The following is a 19,641-nucleotide window of genomic DNA, read 5'->3' as shown; positions in this document are numbered from 1 at the left end:
ACGCTTCTGAAAATTATTAGGCTAAAGGTATGGGATAATTTTTGTTTTGATATTATTGCGTTGAAATTGAGTTTGCTAGTGTTATGTGGGATAATTTGATGCGAATTCTAAGGTTTAGTTAAACTGAATCATAAATGTCAAACTTGAAGCTGAATCATAAATGTCAAAATTATGGATAATTGCAAATCTCGGTGATATTCTCAACCGATATTGCAAAATTAACTACACACACCACGATTATGTAGTTCCATTATCTCTTTGGTAGACATGGACCCCACAATTTGCTCACACAACATGGATGGAAGGGCTCCCAAAAGAAGGATTTGCATTAGTCGGATCATATTCATGTTCATGTGCTTTGGGGATCTTAAATAAACAAGGATTTCGCGCAAGTTTCTTCAAGTCACTCTGCATTAAATCCAGAATAATAAAATGACTTATTCATTTAAGCCACAGAAGGCTAATTAACTTACATATCTCTGAGGAATAAGAATACCTGAATGGAATCATGGAGATGAACCAAATCCTCCTTCTCTAACAATCCACACTTGTCAAGATCTTCAACGTATTCATTTAGATGATTTAGCACTGAATATGTCATTTGCCTTGTTTTTAAAACACCTAAAACCTTTTAAAAAAAACATCATTATGATGTATATGATTATGTTCTATGAATTAAAATTCTAACACAAAAACACAAGAGAAAACAATACCAGAATCTGATTTCAACCCCAAAATGAGACACAAAATTGCTCTATCCATCCCACTACTAATAGGGTACATACGTAACAGAAACTAAAAGTAAAATACCAATTTCGCCCCTCCACTACTTGCTGCTTACAACTCAAGTGATAAATATATACATATAAAAAAAAGTTTGGAAAATAAAGTAACCTGTGGGAAAGTGATGCGAACATCTTCCAGGAACTTTTTTGCTTCCTCTCCTTCTGTCTCACTCTCATTAATTACTTTCAAAGCCAAACCATTTTCACTATCACCTACAAATACAATAAGACTTACAATCTTGGTAAATTACTAAAAAAGCCATTGTAATTTTTTTCAGCTATTATTAATTACCGATAAAGTCATGTAATTGCTGTCTAGCAATCTTATGAGCACGAAGAAAGGCAGCAGATATGTAACATGCAGATTCCAACTTTTCACCTGTGAAATATGTCACAAGCTTCCATGGAAACTTACAATAATTAGGGAAATGAACATAATCCTTCAATCCAATCCAATCACACAGTGGTTTAGAATCAGATGACACCACATCAAGTGCTTCATACACAGATTGCATCAAAATCTTTGATGTAAACTGTGTAATCCTACCTTCCTTCAGCATCACACAATACGCATCTTGCACACCTAACATGTAATTGAAATAGTATTAGTATTTAGAAATTGAATTAAGGTGAGGAAAAAAATCAAAATTGTTAATTACCATTTAAGAAGCGTATACGTATCTGTATATCAGATTCAGATAGATACATGTCATGCTCCCCTTCTTTTTCATCATTCAAACATGTGATGTAATTCTTGACACTATGCCAATCTACAAATCCTAATTCCTCATCATCCATTAGATCACTGAATGCCTCCAGTGATTTCCTCATCATTTCATGTTTGGTGTAATCCAGTATACGTTTCTACCACAATCATTCATTAAAAATCACTTAACAATAGAAATATATACATATATAATATTTATATCTATACCTTAGTAGCTGAAATCTTATCCATTTTTAGCATCTGTAAAACAAACTGAGTAGTTGATCCGTTTACAATAAGTGTTAGAAACACAATTCCACCAGTGAACACCACAAACTGCAAAACAGAGTAAAATTTTTAATTTAGATTCTACATAATTTACAATGTCAAGATAAAATATACAAAGAAAAGTACCAGTGTTCCTGTTTCTTGATTAATGTATGCTGATGTGTCACTAGATTGCTGAAAAGAACATCAAAGTGTAAAGGATAAAAATATAATTTTCAAGATTTGTTATCAAAGTGTAAAGGATAACTTGCCTTAACTGATAAAGCTAGAGACAATGCTACAGGGCCTCTTAAACCAGACCACATAAGGACAAAAGCTTCTTTCCAATCTAAACCATAACCTAAATAACTCAGAAAGGGATAAAATGATCCAACCACTATACCACGTGACAGCTGTACTACTACATAGAGGAGGATGAGATACCCCCAATAATGTTCTGTGTCAAAATTAATAAAAACATGATCATGCCAATTGGAAATAAAATGTAAATATATGTATGATAGCTAGAGGAAATGAAGATATACTTATTCTATTTGATCTTGATCATATTACCTTCATGTTTGAGGATGTTGTCACCTGTGAGTGTAGCTTCAGCTATGATTGCTCCACTTCAGAATAAAAGAATTAAAAACAAAACTAATAAATCAAGTAATAATGAAAAATGGGAAGTTTTATTTATTATAGTAATGCATACCACAAGATGAAGATAAGTGTATTTGCAATATATGCCACCATTTCCCTACAGTTCAACATCAGGAAGGGCTAAAAGTGTTTTAAGTAATTCTTTTTTACATTTCTATGTATTATATTTATAGCAAGTATTTAAAAAGGTAACAAAATACCAGAAATTACGCAAGATTTCATGTGTTTCACTATCGAAAGCAGTTCTAGCTACAGCAGCAAAGAACCTGTTCAAATATTCTTCCTATTCAAATTAGTATTTTTTTTAAAGGGTATTTGACTGTTGGAAGAAAGTCAACTCACATTCCCAATGCCATCACTGTTAACACTCCAGAAATATCAGCAATTTCTTGAGACTATCAAAACATACATACAAATATCAGCATCAAAATTCAAAAGTATAAGTATTAGTAAATGTAGGTTTGTGAGTTTATGAGGTAACATATTACATACCATGAAGTAAGCAAGATAGCTGACAGAAAAAGTCATTGTAATTTCTATCACTGGATCTTTGAAAACAAATCCAAGCCACAAATAAGACACCAAACCAAATGCAATACCCATTCCTACACTGAATCAAAGTAAACAAATACTTTTTTAAAAATCAACTATAGTTATAAGTTATAACTTATAACCACATTATCAAAACTTTAAAGAATAATACTTACGCTCCAAGAGATGCAGTTGCTAAGAACATGATCACACTCCCCCAGCTGAAGCTTGATCCAGTTACCATTTGGAAAAAAAGTGTATACACAACCATTCCCATTCTGAACATTATTTATATGGTCTAACTGATTATCTTGAAGACCTTTTGGAAAAAAATGAAAATATAGCAAGTTTTGTGGGACAAAATTTGTAGTAAGTTTGATTGATAAACAGAAAATCGATACCCATCATTCATTATTGATTCCCCTTCAATAATAGTACTCAGTTTTTTGGTTGCACCAAGTTCTTTTAAGGAAGCAAGCACAGCAACAGGATCAGTAGCACTTAAAAGTCCTCCAAGCAGGAATGATATTTTCCAGCTCCAGTTATATGGGAATAGCAGCTGTAGTTATGTTATGTATTTTGGTTAATATTTAGAAAATAGATAATGACATCAGAAAACCTAAGAAATATGTATATAAGAAAACCTTCAAAGCTAACCCAATCAAGAATGTTGACATTAGAACCCCAGGCCCAGCAAGAATTACCATTTGTGCCATGCATTTCTGCAAGGATATGAAAATAGCAGCTTTTTTTTATGACATAAAAATTATGTTATATAGTATGAAATGAAGTATAAAAGATTAAAATCAACCTTTATTAGGTGCACATCCATTAAAAATGAACTTTCAAAAAGAAGAGCAGGGAGAAAAACAGCTAGCAAAAGATCAGGATCAATATTTACCCCTGCATGTGAACCATATATATGACTTATAAAGCAAGAATAGGAGAGTAAGAATCAAGTCTGTGTAATATTTCAAAAGGAGTTGATTTAACTTACATATCCTGATTCCATCACCAACCTTTCCTAACCCATGGTTTGTTCCATATTCTGCAAAATATAAATTTTCTGACTTAGGAAAGAACACAATGCTAGACTACTAAAAGGAAATTAAATCAATCGAAAGGTAACAAAATCAAATCATGCTAAGGAGAAACCAATCACATATGAGTACTACCAAGCACCAATTAATTTCTTCCATATTATGTAATCAAGCAAACAACCATGGAAAACAGGATCACGTAACTTACAAATTGCACAAACCTAGTGATCCCATGGCGATGCCAAGAACGAGCAGAGCAGCTGTATAAGGAACTCTAGTTCCTTTAAGTAGATGCCTCAATGCGATTCCGAACACCAATGAAATACCCGCGAATAACACCGCGTCTATCGGATTCGAAGACCACTCGGAATCACCCTCCTCCGCCACAATTATGACGTTTGACCAAGGGCTTTCAACCACGGATACCATTGCCAACACCAATTGAGACCTTCCTACACCACCACCGAAAAGAAAACAAGATTATACATACGCATACACAGATAGGCAGATACAGCAGCAAAGTGACTAAGTGAGGATGAAAAAACCTATGGATCAGGCCAGAAATTGAAGGTGAGAAAGCAGAGTGCTTTAGAGTTACACTTCAACTTACTTACTGCGATCGAAGAAAACAAAATTGAGTGAAATGAAGTTCAGGAAAGCAATCTATTCTCACTTCTCAGTTCGATATCTATTGGCCAGTGTGTGTGTGTGTGTAGGGGGGGGGGGGGGGGGGGGGGGGGGGGGGCAAAAAAATTGTAAATAAAAACCTATATGTATGTTTTTTTTTAATGTGATGTAACTAACCAGAGCCGGCCCAATACCTCGGCGAGTTGGGGAATCCATAGGGCAGCAAAGTGGAGGGGGCATCAGTTTAGCCCAAACATGTAGGTATTTTTGGCCCAAAAAACGATTTCAACATCTCCAATCGGCTATGTCGATCGCTTCGACTCTTCAATTCCCAATCTTGCGTCGCCTAGGAAGAACAAAAGTCAAGATGTAAAAGAAGTAGAAGACGAGGAGTTTATATTTCCCAATCGTCGATTGGTTAGGACTCAGGAGGACGCTCTTTTTTAGATACGTAATAATATAGCGTCTCCCGATTTTTGTCAAGAAACACTCGAAGAACCGTAAGTTCTCTAAACTTTTATCTTTCGTTTTCTGTCAAGAACACAAGAAAATACTTCCAGATACTCTCTACTATCCTTATTTCCTGTGAATAAGGTGATATCTGTCTTTTCTCCTATCTAAAACTCATAAACATCACTTGTGACTTGTGATTTTTGTGAATAAGTTGCTTTATTGTTGTTTTGTAAGTTTAGTAATTAGTAGTAGTTCTGTTTTGATGGGTCGACTATAGCCCCAATTTAGTAGCCCTACTTCTAGGTGTACTTATAACTTACTTTTGATTTCAGGTGGATGAATTGTTCCCAATTGTGACAGTGGATTCGCAAGGGTACTTTTTCAATTTTGAGTGTTCTAATTTTGATGTTATATTGAAATTAGAGATAGTGTGTGTTTGTTAGCAGATGTAAATGTATTTTTTTCAATTTGATTCTGATTTTTTATTTTCCTCATTCAGAGGTCATAATGTCATATCAGCTACACACTAGGCAACAAAGTGCACATCTAGATATTTGAAAACAAATTGTCACAGTTTTGTTGGGCATAATATTTTTCTGCAAATTAATTACCAATGCAACTTAAGATGTTTTATGGTTATCCATTTTCAAATCATTGTACTCCGAAAATTGCATATATTCATGCCAAACAAATTGAACCAGAAACATATTTGTGGTTTTTATTCTTCTTTACATGGTATTATTATATGACATATTTGTTAACTAGGTGTGAGACCCATGTATTACATGGGGGTATTTAAAAAAAATTAAATATAAAATTTTAACAATTTGAAAATTTTGGATTTATAAGAAAAATGAGAAATTTTTTGAATTATTAAAATTAATGAGGCTTTAATGTATTGAATACATTACATATATAAACATTTTCTAATAAATACCTTATATGTATATTACCTTACATATTAAATGTGAAATTTTAATTTAATAAAATGACAAGTGGAAAATAGAAATTTTAAAAATTATAGAAAATGTCATGTGTCCAAATGAAGGAGAAGAGGACATGTGGCAAAAAACTTTCATTTATTATAGTAGATTGTCGAAGACATTAAACCAGATCCCTTGGCCACACTCAAGATAGAAAATATTGAGGATTACTTATAGGAATCTTGGTATAAATACTTTGTAAGACAAAGGAATGATTTTGCCATTGATGTTGTTGGTAGCTCTAATGAATTTGTTGAAACAGCTAATGTTAACTATGTTATAAAAATTTATATTTTTGATTCAAAATATGTGTGAAGACAATGTTTTGGTGATGTTTTAAGTCATGAATATGTACTTGGTCAAAAAAACTTGGCTTGTATTTTTGTTTTGCAAAATTTATGTTGCCCATGGATTTAATTCAAATATTGGGGCATTCGTATGTTTTTCCGCCTAGGGCATTAAAAACATATGGACCGGCCCTGTAACTAACAATTAATAGATAACAAAATAAAATAGTCGTTATCATCGGATTGTTTTACAAAAGACTAAACATTTTAATAACATACTAGGAGAAGCCCATGCTCCGCATGGGGCGAATGGGCTTTAGATGTTAATTGTATTACATTCAAAATATGTAAAAAGGTCAGAAGCAACAACATAGACAAAAGATTAGAAACTTGATCAGGCATACATTTAATGATAATAAGATAATAAAGTAAGGATTTTACAAGAACAACAGGTAACAAAATACTTCATTTTATCTTCTTTTTGGTTCTATGTTTTAGCCTTCTAGAATTGAAATCATTTCTTCTAACATGGTTATGGTTTTCTCTGTATCCGTTATGTACTGTTGTAGGTTGTTGTTCACGAGGTTGTCGGAGGACGTGCAAGAGAGCAAAGTTCTTAAAACGAAGGATCTGAAAGTTGAGTCAACGTCGTTTTGCAGGTTGTTGATCGCTTGTATTCTATTGCGTAAGTCAGTAGCAACATTAATATAAGTTGTTTTAAGGCTATGGAGTCTTCTTTGTTCTTGGTGTAGCATCGTTGTTATGATAAACTGCATTTTTTTCTAGCTTGTTCTTTTTAGGTGTAAGCTGTGATTCTGGCATCCATTTTGTTTGTTTATTTGGGTGTGTGATATTTTTTATTGATGCTGGTTGTTATATACTGGGATTTTTTGCTGATACGTGTAGTCACCTCACATCATTCATAAGTTATGCTTTTTACAGGTATTGATTGTGTCAGTGGTGTATGGATAAGGATGATGGTTTTAATTATCATTTGTAATATTGATTTTTAGTTTTCCATGGAGAATACAGTTGAAATGTAATTCATCTTGTGGAAACGTAAGTAAAAAGGAAAAAAGAGTATATGATAATCTTAAAGATGCGTGGTTTTGTTGTCTAAGTCATTTAGGTTTATTTTAGATGAAAGAATGTAGAGTAAGGAAATCATAACATGTTGTAATTAAGCTATTGTAATAACTATTTTATATATGTAGAGCTTACAAAATTTACATGAGGACGATCAAAAGACGATGTGTTACAGAAGTTACATACCACTACAACTGTCTATATTATTTAAACACATGTAAGTATCCGTCTATGTAAAACATCCGTGCAAAAAGATGGGAATGATTGTTATAACAGTTGTGATTACGTTCTCAATCGGGATAACATGCGTGTTTTGACGGGGATGGTGTTTCTTCATTTCCTGTCATTTAGTACGAACATGTTAAGAGTTTTTGTGTGATGTTTGGAATGTGTGTTATGTGTTACCTGTTTCCTCATAGTTCAGACTTCTTTTGACTTTTGAGTTAGGCGAGGTGGATGACGTTGCAAGGTCGACGTCACTTGTCTTCGAGGTAAGCGGAGTCGGTGGAGCTGGTGTTGCTGGTGCAACTGATTGGTGAGTAGTGACTGCTTCAATGTCGGTTAATATGAATCGAATGTTGTTTGTATTTGATGTCCTCATCATTTCGATGGCCACTTTTTTTTGACAAATCTTTCTTATCATTGATGACAGATGGTAACCGCCTTATGTTGTTGGTTTCAGTGTCGTCTATGAGCTTGTCTGTTGTTGTGTTTGTTAATTTTTGCATGACATTATCAGACACAATGACATTCATTGAATCAGTTGGATCGGTGATGGTGGCCGAAAGTTTGTACCTATATATGTGGGTGACATTTTTTTGGTTAATGTGACTTGTGTGTGCTTATTTATATAAAATTACGCTTACATACACGTATATTGGGTTGTTCGTCACTCCATCGGATGTACAGAACCAACTATTTCCTTGTTTCCATGTTGTTTTTTTGCATTTAGGACAAAGCACATGGTACCAAGTGTCTATGAATGTCAGATCAGCAATGGACGCCTTTACTGTAAATGTCTTTTCCTACAAACATAAGTTGGAGCCGAGATGGAGTTATAAGTAAAATTGGATGTTGTAAAAAATTTTACATGGTAACGCATTAGTGGTTTACCAGAAGCTCGGCACGACTTTTCTTGTTTATGTCGAACAACGATGTTAACGGGACGGATATTGTCATCGAAGAAGTTGGATTGATTGCATAGCTGACATTTTCTTAGGATAGTTACTGTAAATGTATATGAAATGAGTATGCACAATATATGGTTTTTACACCTGTCAAGTAATGGGATTGTTTCTGCAATCCGTGGGTTAACATAAACATGAGTTGCACTTGTACTTCCTAGCATTAATGACCCTGCTACTTAAAAGTGTGTTAGTATTTTGCTTATTTTCTTTTGGATAATTGGATATCGTAATTTGTATGTATTAGAATATCATATATTATTTTTATTTTTATTTTTAAAATTTTCCTTCTTTTGGATTTTGGTTTTGTACCAGCAACAGAGGAAACTTTAACGTTTGTTACAGCAATCACCGTAGGGCCTGCTTCATTCTGAATGGCAATGCGGTCAAACTTGTCACTTACATCGGTGCATTCTCTCCATAAGCTAATGGCAATTTCCTCACCACTACAAATCATGTGAGTTTTCGATGTTAGTAACGTTGGTAATAGATTGAAAAAGATAAATTACTCACAAATTATTTCTCAGAATGATGAGAGTAAAGGGTTCACTGTTTTTCTTGAAACAGTCTCTGAACTTAACGAACATTGCTAAGAAGTCTGCATAAGTGATGAGAAGTTAAATATGAGAGAGTGTTTATTTTCGGGTACTTAAAAAGACGAGTTGTTTGGCTGTTATGTAGTGCCTGTTGGTGTGGATTTGTACCTGGGGAGCGATTAATAAAGTTCGGTATTTGTTTTTTCGTAACAAAGTGAAACCAATTTCTAGGAATCGTGCTCGTGTCTGAGAGAGCACTAATGGAAGAAGCCATCCCAACAACGACGTATACATCGTTGTCTATCCATTTTTGAAAGGCGTCTGGTTCTCCACATGCATATTTGGAAATCGTGTAACATTTAGAAAGATTCAAAACGGATTGTATGTATCCCTGATCTTTATTTTGTCCCAAAATTTGTATTGCATCTCCCTAAATTACCAAAACACAATTCGAGTTACAGAGTGAAATATATATACATTACGAATATGAATGACATACTTACATGTTTGTCGACCGCTAGAAACCAGGTTTCATATGTACGGACTTGTGGCGTCCATGTACGTACAATACGAAGCTCAAGTTTTGTTCCAGGTGCTCCGTATCCTAGCTCAGCAATTGTTGTGAACTCTTCAGTCATCTCTTTGTTGTTATAGCCAATGTTTTGGAATGGATAGCGAACATAACAACCTTTTGTTAGTAATGAAAATAATTTTGATGTACTAACTCAATATAAAAGCGTGAGATAAGAAATGAGCATTATAACATTTTCCAAAGATAGTTAGGTTGATAATGAGTTCAACCTCGTTGCTATCTATGTTGTGTAAAAAATCTTTAAATACAACATTCTTTGTTGTGTTATGCGCTTTGTTAGATGTTGAGTCTATTGCAATTCTGATTGAGTCTGGGGATGTTGCACGGATAGTGCAACATAAAGTTGGCCATGGCTGAAAACAGGCTCAGGTAAGTATATACCAATTTTGTTTAGAGATTGACCTTGGCTTTTGTTAATAGTCATGGCGTAGCAAATCTTAATCGGATATTGTTTTCTAATGAAAGTGAATGGCAGATCAATGCTTTTATGAATGAATTTTATACGCGGTAAGTAGACTCGTCTACCAATTGATATTCCAGTGATGATAGTTGCTTCAATTAGCAATGGTAGTAACTTTGACACCATTAGATGCGTTCCATTGCATAACCCTTCTCGTTGGTTTAGGTTTCTAGTTAGCATAACTGGAGTGTTAACTTTTAGTGACAGGATGTGTGAAGGTATACTTGGAAAGTTAAGATGATTTAGATACTCAGTTGGGTAGAAGCTTTCAAATTCTAATGTTAGAGTGCCATTTGATTCAATCAATTCGACACTTTTGTAAGTTGTCATATTTTCGGGGGTGATGTTGAGAATCAGGTCATTTATGTGGTGAGTTGTCTTGTTTTTTGGACATACAATTGCCCTTGCTGATAAGCCAGTAGCAGATGGTGTTGCAAGGATGCCATCCCCATATACAAAATGTATAAGATTTTGTAGAGTTGCTTGTCCAGGAGGAATCATAAGTGAAGATGGTATGTCAATCCATCTTGCATCCATTGTGTCACTTACGTCTGGATATCCTAAATCTCCATCTCCAACTTTCAATAACCAGGATGCAAACGTGGATACAGAGAAGTCTGAAGTAGAGGGAATTTCATCGTTGAGCAGCCTCATGTTATACTTTAGTTTGTACATCGTGAAGCATGACCACAAATACGACTTTGGTAAAGTTAAAGCAACGATCTGCCATCTACTGCTTTTTGGAGATACAGGTAATGTTTGACGGAAATCACCACCCATAGCACCGACATCCCACCAAAAACCTTACTGTCACAGTCGAGGATATCTCTTAAAGAATGGTCTAAACATTCAAAACACCGTTTTTCGCTCATAGGGGCCTCATCCCATATGATGATTGATGTTTCTTTTAACAGGGCTGCTAAGAAAGTTTTCTTTTTAATGTCGCATGCTGATTTATTTGACAAGTCAATTGGTATGTTAAACCTGGAATGAGCCGTTCTTCCTGAAGGCAAAAGCAAGGATGCAATACCTGAAACAGCAACAGCCAGTGCAATTTTTCCAATCGAGCGAAAATAAGATAACAACGTTGTCCAAAGGAATGTTTTCCCAGTTCCACCATGCCCGTATATAAAGAATAAGACCTGATTGCCATTATTGTGTGTGGATACAACTAAGTTGTAAATGTTAAGTTGTTCACTGTTTAGGCGAGACACCATTATTTTGTGTTGGCTGGACAACTCTTCTCTATCATAACTTGTTTCTTCCAAAAGCAAACGATTTTGGAAAAACGTTTCAACGTGATCTGATGGCAATGGTAGATTGAAATCAGCTACTGACTTTGATGGTGTGCATGAGCGAAGAACTTTTTCTACCTCTAATAAGACCAACTGTTGCATATGGACATCACTTACACATAATTTTGTGTTAGGATTGTGTTTCTTCAAATTATATAGTATGTCGTCACTCATGGCACGCCACCCAGTTTCCCATAAGGAGATGGGATCACTAACTTCGCAAAGAATGAGCAAGTGACAAAATAGAGACCGTAGTTGTGCGGAGGTTGCCCAGTTTGATGCTTGTGTAAAGGCAAGCAGCCACTCCTTGTCATCTCCAATCAGACCCAAAGCATCGCACGCGCTGCGAAAATTAGGATGGAGTTTGTTATGAACAGTGCGAACATCTTCATAGGATTTGCAACCTTTCTGATGGAAAAGTAACATCCGAAGGTAAAACAACTCTCCATCGGATGGGTGTACAAATGCAATTCGACCTATTGCATGTAATGTTATCCGCTCTCTTAATTTCCACCTTTTTGCACGCTTATTCCACACATACTTTGAAGGGTAAGCTCCATACGTTAGATCCAACCCACCTTTGTCCCATTTGTTATTCTCAAACCATCCAAGAAGCAAACTACTTCCAAAAGACGCATTGTGTACAACATCTGAAATTCGACTGTCTTCTTTAAAATAAACTGTTTGCATGTTCGGTAAGTGAACTGGTAGTATCACCACTGGCGGATCACGTTCGTGTATTGAAAAATTCAATATACCCCAAGCAGCCTCATGTGGACAGATATATCGACCGTCAATAAAACTTCGTATTTCATCAACCACAATCTCTTGTGAAGAAGTAGTAGTTCTATCATAGACATCCTTCTTAATAACAAACTTTGCCCGTTCCATACCTTTTGAAACATACTTGAATAAGTACTTTATCATCATGTTCCAACCACAATATTCAACATTGATATGCGCATTAAAACGATTACATAGACATTTATTATATGGGGCAACATATCCATTATCTATCTCAATACCATTTTGTAACGTATGACGTGCTAAAGTGTTCCTTCTATAATGCGCATAACCTTGTTTGTCAATGACAGTGGAATCAGAAAATGGTTTTGGATACCGTTTACTGCATTTGCCATCTTTCATACATGGAGATTTTATATTTAACAAACCACATGGTCCATGAATCATAGAGGTTGTAATAGTGTGGTATAACAGCGGCTCATTGACTGGGTCTGGTATTTCAGCATTGATGAATCTGTCAATGTCAGCAGCTTCTCGTATTTTGTCTGAGTTACACACCCATAAAAGAGTGTGATAGTGTGGTAGACCCCTCTTTTGAAACTCAACTGTGTACAAATCTGAAAAGAATTAACATATCAGTATACATATAATATTGTTACACGTAATACAACAAAAAAAAAGCAATATAATGATAAATGGAGAGGGGAGAAAATGTCACGCACGGGCTGTCACTACGCCAAATGTCTTATCCTCTTTCAAAAAGTTGATAAGTGCTCTGACCTTTATACGGAAGACACGAGAAATGATGTCAGCTCTACTATGTGCATCCGTTTGGCTATGACGTATCATATACCGTTTGATCTCAGGCCAGTTAACATTACACGTAAAAGTGATAAAGTACTGCGGGGTCTCGTACTCTCTACAAATGGATAAAGCATCTTGATAGTGGTTGTACATATAACGTGGACCACCTACGAAAGAGGGAGGTAACAATACACGCTTCCCAATAGACCGACTGTCGACATCTCCCCTAGAAATAACATCATAGACTCCAGTCACATACTCTAATCTCAATTGTTGCTGGTTGTTTTGAATATAGTCTAGTTGCCCTTACTCAATACAAGTATATGCATCAACCAAGTATTGCTGAAATAATCTAGATGCATTAAGTATAAAGGAGTAAACACCATCACGAGCATGGATTTGATAACTATAGTACATATTTACCGTTAAGTTCTTCACATCATTACTTGGTTCAGCCACCAATTTCAGGCGTGGAGACCACCCTCCCTCTCCATAAGGGAAAAGCAAAGGATATTGCAATGCCATGTAACTGGGATGAAGCTTGCTAATTCGTTGTGGATTTCCAGAGTTTGCATATACAATAACATCATACTTGTTTGTTACAGAATCATCACCAAAAACAACGCAACCGAGAGTACCAGGTGCGGGCGGGCCATATCGCTGATCGGGAACATCATTAAAAAGATAGACATCATATGAGTCCAACTCTCTCTCTCTCAGCAGCAAGGTCACGAGCAGTCTTGAATGTACGAACATACTCGTTATGAACATTCAACATGTTCATCAACAATACAACAACTTTCTCATCTAACGGTGGTCTTGATGGCTTATTAAAAGCATACAGCTTGTTGGAAACCTCATTTTCTGTGTCTACAATGTACAACTGTAAAAACCTTGGACGTTTATGCCCTTCAGGACAAAAAGAACCAAGCCTATGTGAGACCTGACCCTTACTAATATCATCATCAACCTCACCTCCAAAAGACGTCATTGCAAACATACTATTATAAGCCCTAATGTTTTGCCTAAAAGCAGGAACGTCATACAAGCTTCTTAAGACATGAGGAGGTGTCAAAGGGGAAGGCAAAACAACAGTACCCGACTTACAACAATGGGTATAACATGGTCAAGTAACAGTGGAACTACGAAGAACTCTTTCACCATGCCAAAAAAGAGCACCACAAAATTGACAGATAAGTGAACAGTCACCAGAGTCATCATAGGTTGGAAGGGGGCGTACCAAATCAGAAGAAGAAAAAGCACGAAGTCTACTCCGCCTCGGAACGGTGGACGACGAAGAAGCAGAGCAGGCAAGAAACAGTTCAGAAGCAGAACGTTTTTTACGTGAAGAACTCATACAGGAAGACGTAGATGTTCACAATTTGGAAAGAAACATCGTTAATCAAAGACACATGAGAAAGAAGAAGGGAAATTACCTCCGTTTAGCCGGATTCCGATGGGAAGAAAGCAAGTGTGAAAACTAGATCGGAAATTTTTTAAGAAGGAAGTCTACAAATCAGCACGTGGAAAGTTAAAAGCTGCGTAAGAAAAAAGGATACATATCCCAAAAAAAGATAAATATGAAAAAAGAAAATTAGTGGCATTAATAAAAGGTTGGAATGGTTGTGGCTAGGGATGAGCATTAGAACCGCCGGAACCGGAACCGGACCAGAACCGAATCGGAACCGGAACTGGAACCGGAATTGGTAATAGGTCCGGTTACCGGTTCTCCATTTTTATGAAAACCGGTCCTGGTTCTAAAAACCGAAACCGGTTTGACTTTTTTTTTCATTTTTTTAAAATGCGTATAACTCGCTCATATGAAGTCGAAATTATTTGATTTTTTTCCAACATGTAATTTGGAGTTTGTAATTCATTTTTGACGGTACAAACATATGTTTTTGTTAGATATGGAATCAGACACATGCCCCGAAAGAAAGCATATCGATGTTGCATTTTTTTTTTTATTTCAGCATTATTTTTTTGTTTTTTTCTAATATGTCCCATTTTTTAAATGTGTATAACTCATTCATATGACGTCGGAATTATTTAATTTTTTTTCCAGCACGTAATTTGGTGTTTGTAGTTCATTTTAGACTATAAAAACACATATTTTGGTTAGATATTGAATCAGTTATAGACCCCAGAAGACAACATATCAATGTTGCGTTTTTTCTATTTCGGCATTTTTTTATTTTTTTGGAATCTGTCTCCGCTTTTAAAATGCGCATAACTCACTCATATGAAGTCGGAATTACTTGATTCTTTTTTCATCATGTAATTTAGTGTTTGTACTTCAATTTAGAATGTAAAAAGTCATAATTTGGTTAAATATTGAATCATTTACAAGTTCTAGAAGATAGCATATACTATATAGTATTTCAACCGGTTCTATTTTGAAAAATAACCGAAAAACCGGGACCAGAACCGGAACCGGCGCTAGAACCGGCGGTCCGGTTCCCGATTCTTATAATATAGGAAAACCGGTTCCGGTTCTGAACCGGTCCGGTTCCAAAGCTCATCCCTGGTTGTGGCCCAAGAAAAAAAACTACAGTGACAATTTAGAAGAAAACTGGAAAAATATGACACAATCGAAAAAGTAAAAAAGTTTCCTGTTCATCGGTGGCCACGGGATTTAATACTCCATCCATCCCAATATTATTGTCCACCGACAAAAAACACACAGATTAAGAAAAACATTAATTACCACTAACTAATTCGTATGTGATGAAGGTTGAATAATCTCAGAGTGATGGATTTGTCCCTATTGCGCAACTCTCATTTTAGTCTAACCGTTGTAGGGATGTGTCTTTTTACTCGAAGTATTATCTGAACTTTGTTGCATGTGATTGTATTCATGAGGTGGTTAACTGATATTATGGGGATTTCTTCAGTAGCTAATGGCAGGGTGAAGTCGGAAATCTAGGAAAGCCTATGAAGTGCTTCAATTGGTTAAGTTGGGTTGTTTAGCGAGCATTTGTGGTAGCAGTTTGAGAAGGTGACTTAGAGGATTTGGGATGATTCTTGAGGAAAGTATGGATAGGTGTGGAAGGTAGCATTGGGCCTGTACTGCTGAAAACACAGGATCCATACTCGAATCGAGGAGAGTCTTGGAGAATCTAGGAAGCATGTGGTATGAGGATTCTTATATATTTTCTGATCATTTGTATGGTTGTTTTTCAGAATGGTGATGAGCACTCGGGAATGAGGTTCAGGTTTGGATTCAGGCTTAGGTGCAGGTGTTGGGTCGATCGATGAGCGCTTGCGGGAGTTCATCTCATTGGAGATTACCCACGGTATTTTGTAATGGACTCCTGTAATCTTTGGTTTAGTCAAGGAGGAGATTTTGGAGCTCTTGGATGGTCGTCTCAGGGATTTTCAGACCAAGTTTGTAGTGGGGCAGTTGGGGGCTTATCTAGAGCACAAAGGTGGTGGAACCCTAGAATCCTTCAGGAAGGAGGATCATATTGCTAGTTATTGTCATATGGGATCGGAGGTGGGTTATGCACCATGTTATCGGGGGATCAATCCCATGATTGGATTACCTTTGAGGTTTCGCGAGCTTTAAGCAAGGAGATACCCATCATCATTGGGCATGTCACTGATAGATTGGCCGTTAGGTTCGAGGGTCAGACCTTGGCTGTTCAGACGGTTGATGGGATGGTCGGGGTAACCCATGAGCAGGAGATTGGTTTGGATAGGCAAATAGGGAATAGGAAGCGGACTCATGGTCTGACTCAATGATCTGAGCAGTTGGACGTCGCCATGTCTGGTGTTAGAGGCCCAAGGGGCGGCGATGTTCGCACAAAGGATGAAGGGGCACATATGCATGTACACAACAAGTCTAAGTGTGGTAGGTGCGGATGGAAGGACCATCTCCACCAAGAGTGCACCCTGGAGGTAGAATTGTGTCATCTTTGTCATCAGCCCGGTCATATCAAGGCGAATTGCCCCCGCTTAGTGGTTGGGGCAGCTCAGGTTCCATCGTAGGTACTTCGGCGGGAATAAGGGGTCAGTATTTATTCAGATGATATTGCGGGTATATTATCTTTTGCTCTTCTCTTGATTATTATCTGTATTTATATTGCTTTGATATTTTTTTGAGTATGGGTAAGTAATATCTCCGGATTAGGTTTCTGTTTTTTCCTGGGTTATATCATCAAGAAAATTTTCATGCCATTTTGCATGCCAAGGGTCATTAGTGGGTCATATTTTGCTGAGCGGGATTCAATTGTTTGGGAGATTGTTCTGGTTCTTTGTTGGGTTCAGTTTAAGGGTTTTGATTGAGAGATCTTTAGTCGAGTCAACAGGATTAGTTATTCAATGAAGTCGGAGTGCGGGCGTGATAGTATTGTTGAGGTAGGATTGACAGTCGTCTTCGGCAGGACCTTGGAACCAATCACTACCGTTGCTAGGGAAGGAACGGTAGCAAGTAGATGTAGATGGCAGCCGCATGAGTTCGTTTGGTCATTGGAAGTGCTAGGGGAATTTTATAATCATAAGGGTTGAATATGGTTAGAATCCAGAAATTCTGCGGAGGATGGGTAGTTGGGGTGAAGATTCGTCAGTTTAGAGCAAGGGTTATGGTCTTTGTCACCAGTAGAAAGGACTAAAGTATTTTTTTCGGTATCATGTGAAGTGATTGGGGTTATCGGACTTGCTAAGATTTTGGGGAGTATTCTTCTAGATTTCAAGAGTTAGGCGATCATCGATATTGGCTAGTAATGGAACGCTAGTATTGGTGAGCACAAGTCATCGTCGGTTTATGTTATATGAAGGTAATATGGGTTGGGAATCCATAATTTTTGTGGTACGAGAAAGTTGTGGTGAATCCAAGTGGGGGAGAATCATTCAAATTTATAGGAACTGAATCTTGTGTGGAACTAGGGTGGGTTTCACATCCTAGTTGGGAGGGAAGACGACCCAAGTGGTCATTTGGATTGAAGCTACTTAAGTTAGGAGTTTAGGAAACTTTATTGGCGTATTCTTTGTGTTGGATAGCAGGCATGTGGATGGATCTAGGTTGAGGGATGTGTTAGCCTCATTGTCTATTCTTGTATGATGAAGGCTTTGGGGTTCGAGGCATGACCCAAATACCTTATTGAAATTCATTCGGGTGCGAGTTCGACTTAGGATGATTGGGGTTGAGATGGTATAAGCGTGGTAAGACCATGGGTGGTAACCATGGCGGGTTAGACGTGTTGTAAGATTGGGGGTGGCCGTAGCACTCACCAAATTGGTAGATAGTATACAAGTGTTGTAATGGGGTCAGGAGAGCCTCTATGTGTCGTGAGAAGAGGACCATTGGGGTCTAAGGCGAGGTGATGTTGGGCTTGTGTAGCTCTTGATGGGGGTGGGACCCATGGGTATGGCTCGTTTGTTGGGAATTGTTAGTGTATATGTGCAAGATCATGGTTTCAGCAAGTTGTGGATTAAGGAAATCTACATGCTAAGGGCATCAATTGGAATGTTCAATGTCAAAAGGATGATTTCAGTTTTGATGGTAGGAGGAAACTCTTGTGATTGTATTTTAAATTGGTTCCACCTATGTGGAGGCCAGGCAAGTTATGGGACTTCAAAATTATAGCAGTAATATGTTGGATCAACAGTTACGGGATCAATGTTTTGTTCTGCACTAGAAGGTTTTGTTCGGAGCGTTGGTTTTCAAGGGGGTGGTAAGGAGTGATTTCGAGGACGAAATCTAATTTAAGTGGGGGAGATTTGTAACGTCCCGTTTCAAATCGTTTCCTAATGCGGGGTGGTGATCACATGTTCTTTCCATTATAATAAGTTTAAAGTACAAAAGTAAGATACTTTAAAACCTTTCCAAATGCAAGAGAATAAGATACTTTAAAACATTTCCATGTCATCTATATTTCCCATGCATTATCCCATCTTGACCATGCTTGATTGTTATGAAGACAAGATGCTTCCAAAGCATGTTCATTCCATTATAATAAGTTTAAAGTATAAAAGTAAAACTAGCACAATTCTAGTTTACGTTTTATATTTATCAAGAAAAGGATAAAGTGCTTTTTCTTCGTTCCTTTATTCATAAGCTTTATAAAATACATTATTTTTATATATAAGCTTTATACATTTGATTTATATAATAAAACCCTTTCATATATAAATAAGATTATACATAAATATACAAATCATTCCTTATAATTTTATTTTGATACTTGTTATTGAAAATTCTTATTTTTGTTAAATAAATAATTTATAATTAATTACAAGAGTTATATACTTATTTATCAAGAATCAAATTCTTATAAATAATATAAATGTATCAATTTGTTGTTAGTGTGACCCTTTAGGATCATATATTATCTAGCAATATCATTTTATAATGACTTTTGGGCATACAAGATTTTTCATTGGTATGCTCATCGTACGCGGTTGAACCTCTTGTTAACACAATAAGTGCTTAATACTTCATCTTGTACATCCAAATTGTAGATCCATGTCCCAAATATCGTTCTTGACCATAAAGTTTCCAACTTTATGGTCTTGCATGGCCAAAAAGTGCTAAATGCTAGAAACCCCGATCTCTTAACCCATTAAGACCACCAAGCACATGCATCAGGAAGAATTA

General features: G+C 36.4%; 2 protein-coding genes, 1 long non-coding RNA gene and 1 pseudogene across 3 annotated transcripts; 1 reads left to right on the top strand and 3 right to left on the bottom strand.

The window, feature by feature from the left end:
• Positions 1–94: 94 nt before the first annotated feature.
• LOC111891251 (sodium/hydrogen exchanger 8-like) lies at positions 95–4,948 on the bottom strand (annotated as a pseudogene).
• A 32-nt stretch (positions 4,949–4,980) lies between these two features.
• Positions 4,981–5,686, top strand: LOC111891253 (uncharacterized). Its single transcript, XR_002850123.3, has 2 exons — positions 4,981–5,119; positions 5,405–5,686. It is a non-coding gene; the product is annotated as an uncharacterized LOC111891253 (long non-coding RNA).
• A 4,343-nt stretch (positions 5,687–10,029) lies between these two features.
• Positions 10,030–10,854, bottom strand: LOC111891224 (uncharacterized). The gene has a single exon (XM_023887289.1). It carries the CDS (start codon positions 10,852–10,854, stop codon positions 10,030–10,032), a length of 825 nt encoding a protein of 274 aa, XP_023743057.1.
• A 56-nt stretch (positions 10,855–10,910) lies between these two features.
• Positions 10,911–14,034, bottom strand: LOC111891223 (uncharacterized). Its single transcript, XM_023887288.1, has 4 exons — positions 13,798–14,034; positions 13,467–13,703; positions 12,962–13,319; positions 10,911–12,856 (listed from the first exon to the last, which is right to left on the bottom strand). Exons 1-4 carry the CDS (start codon positions 14,032–14,034, stop codon positions 10,911–10,913), a joined length of 2,778 nt encoding a protein of 925 aa, XP_023743056.1.
• Between the last annotated feature and the right edge of the window lie 5,607 nt (positions 14,035–19,641).

The sequence above is a fragment of the Lactuca sativa genome, chromosome 6 (assembly GCF_002870075.4).
Source record: "Lactuca sativa cultivar Salinas chromosome 6, Lsat_Salinas_v11, whole genome shotgun sequence".
Classification (NCBI taxonomy): Eukaryota; Viridiplantae; Streptophyta; class Magnoliopsida; order Asterales; family Asteraceae; genus Lactuca; species Lactuca sativa.
Note: the sequence above shows the minus strand (reverse complement) of the source record. Positions and strands in the feature narration are given on the sequence as shown.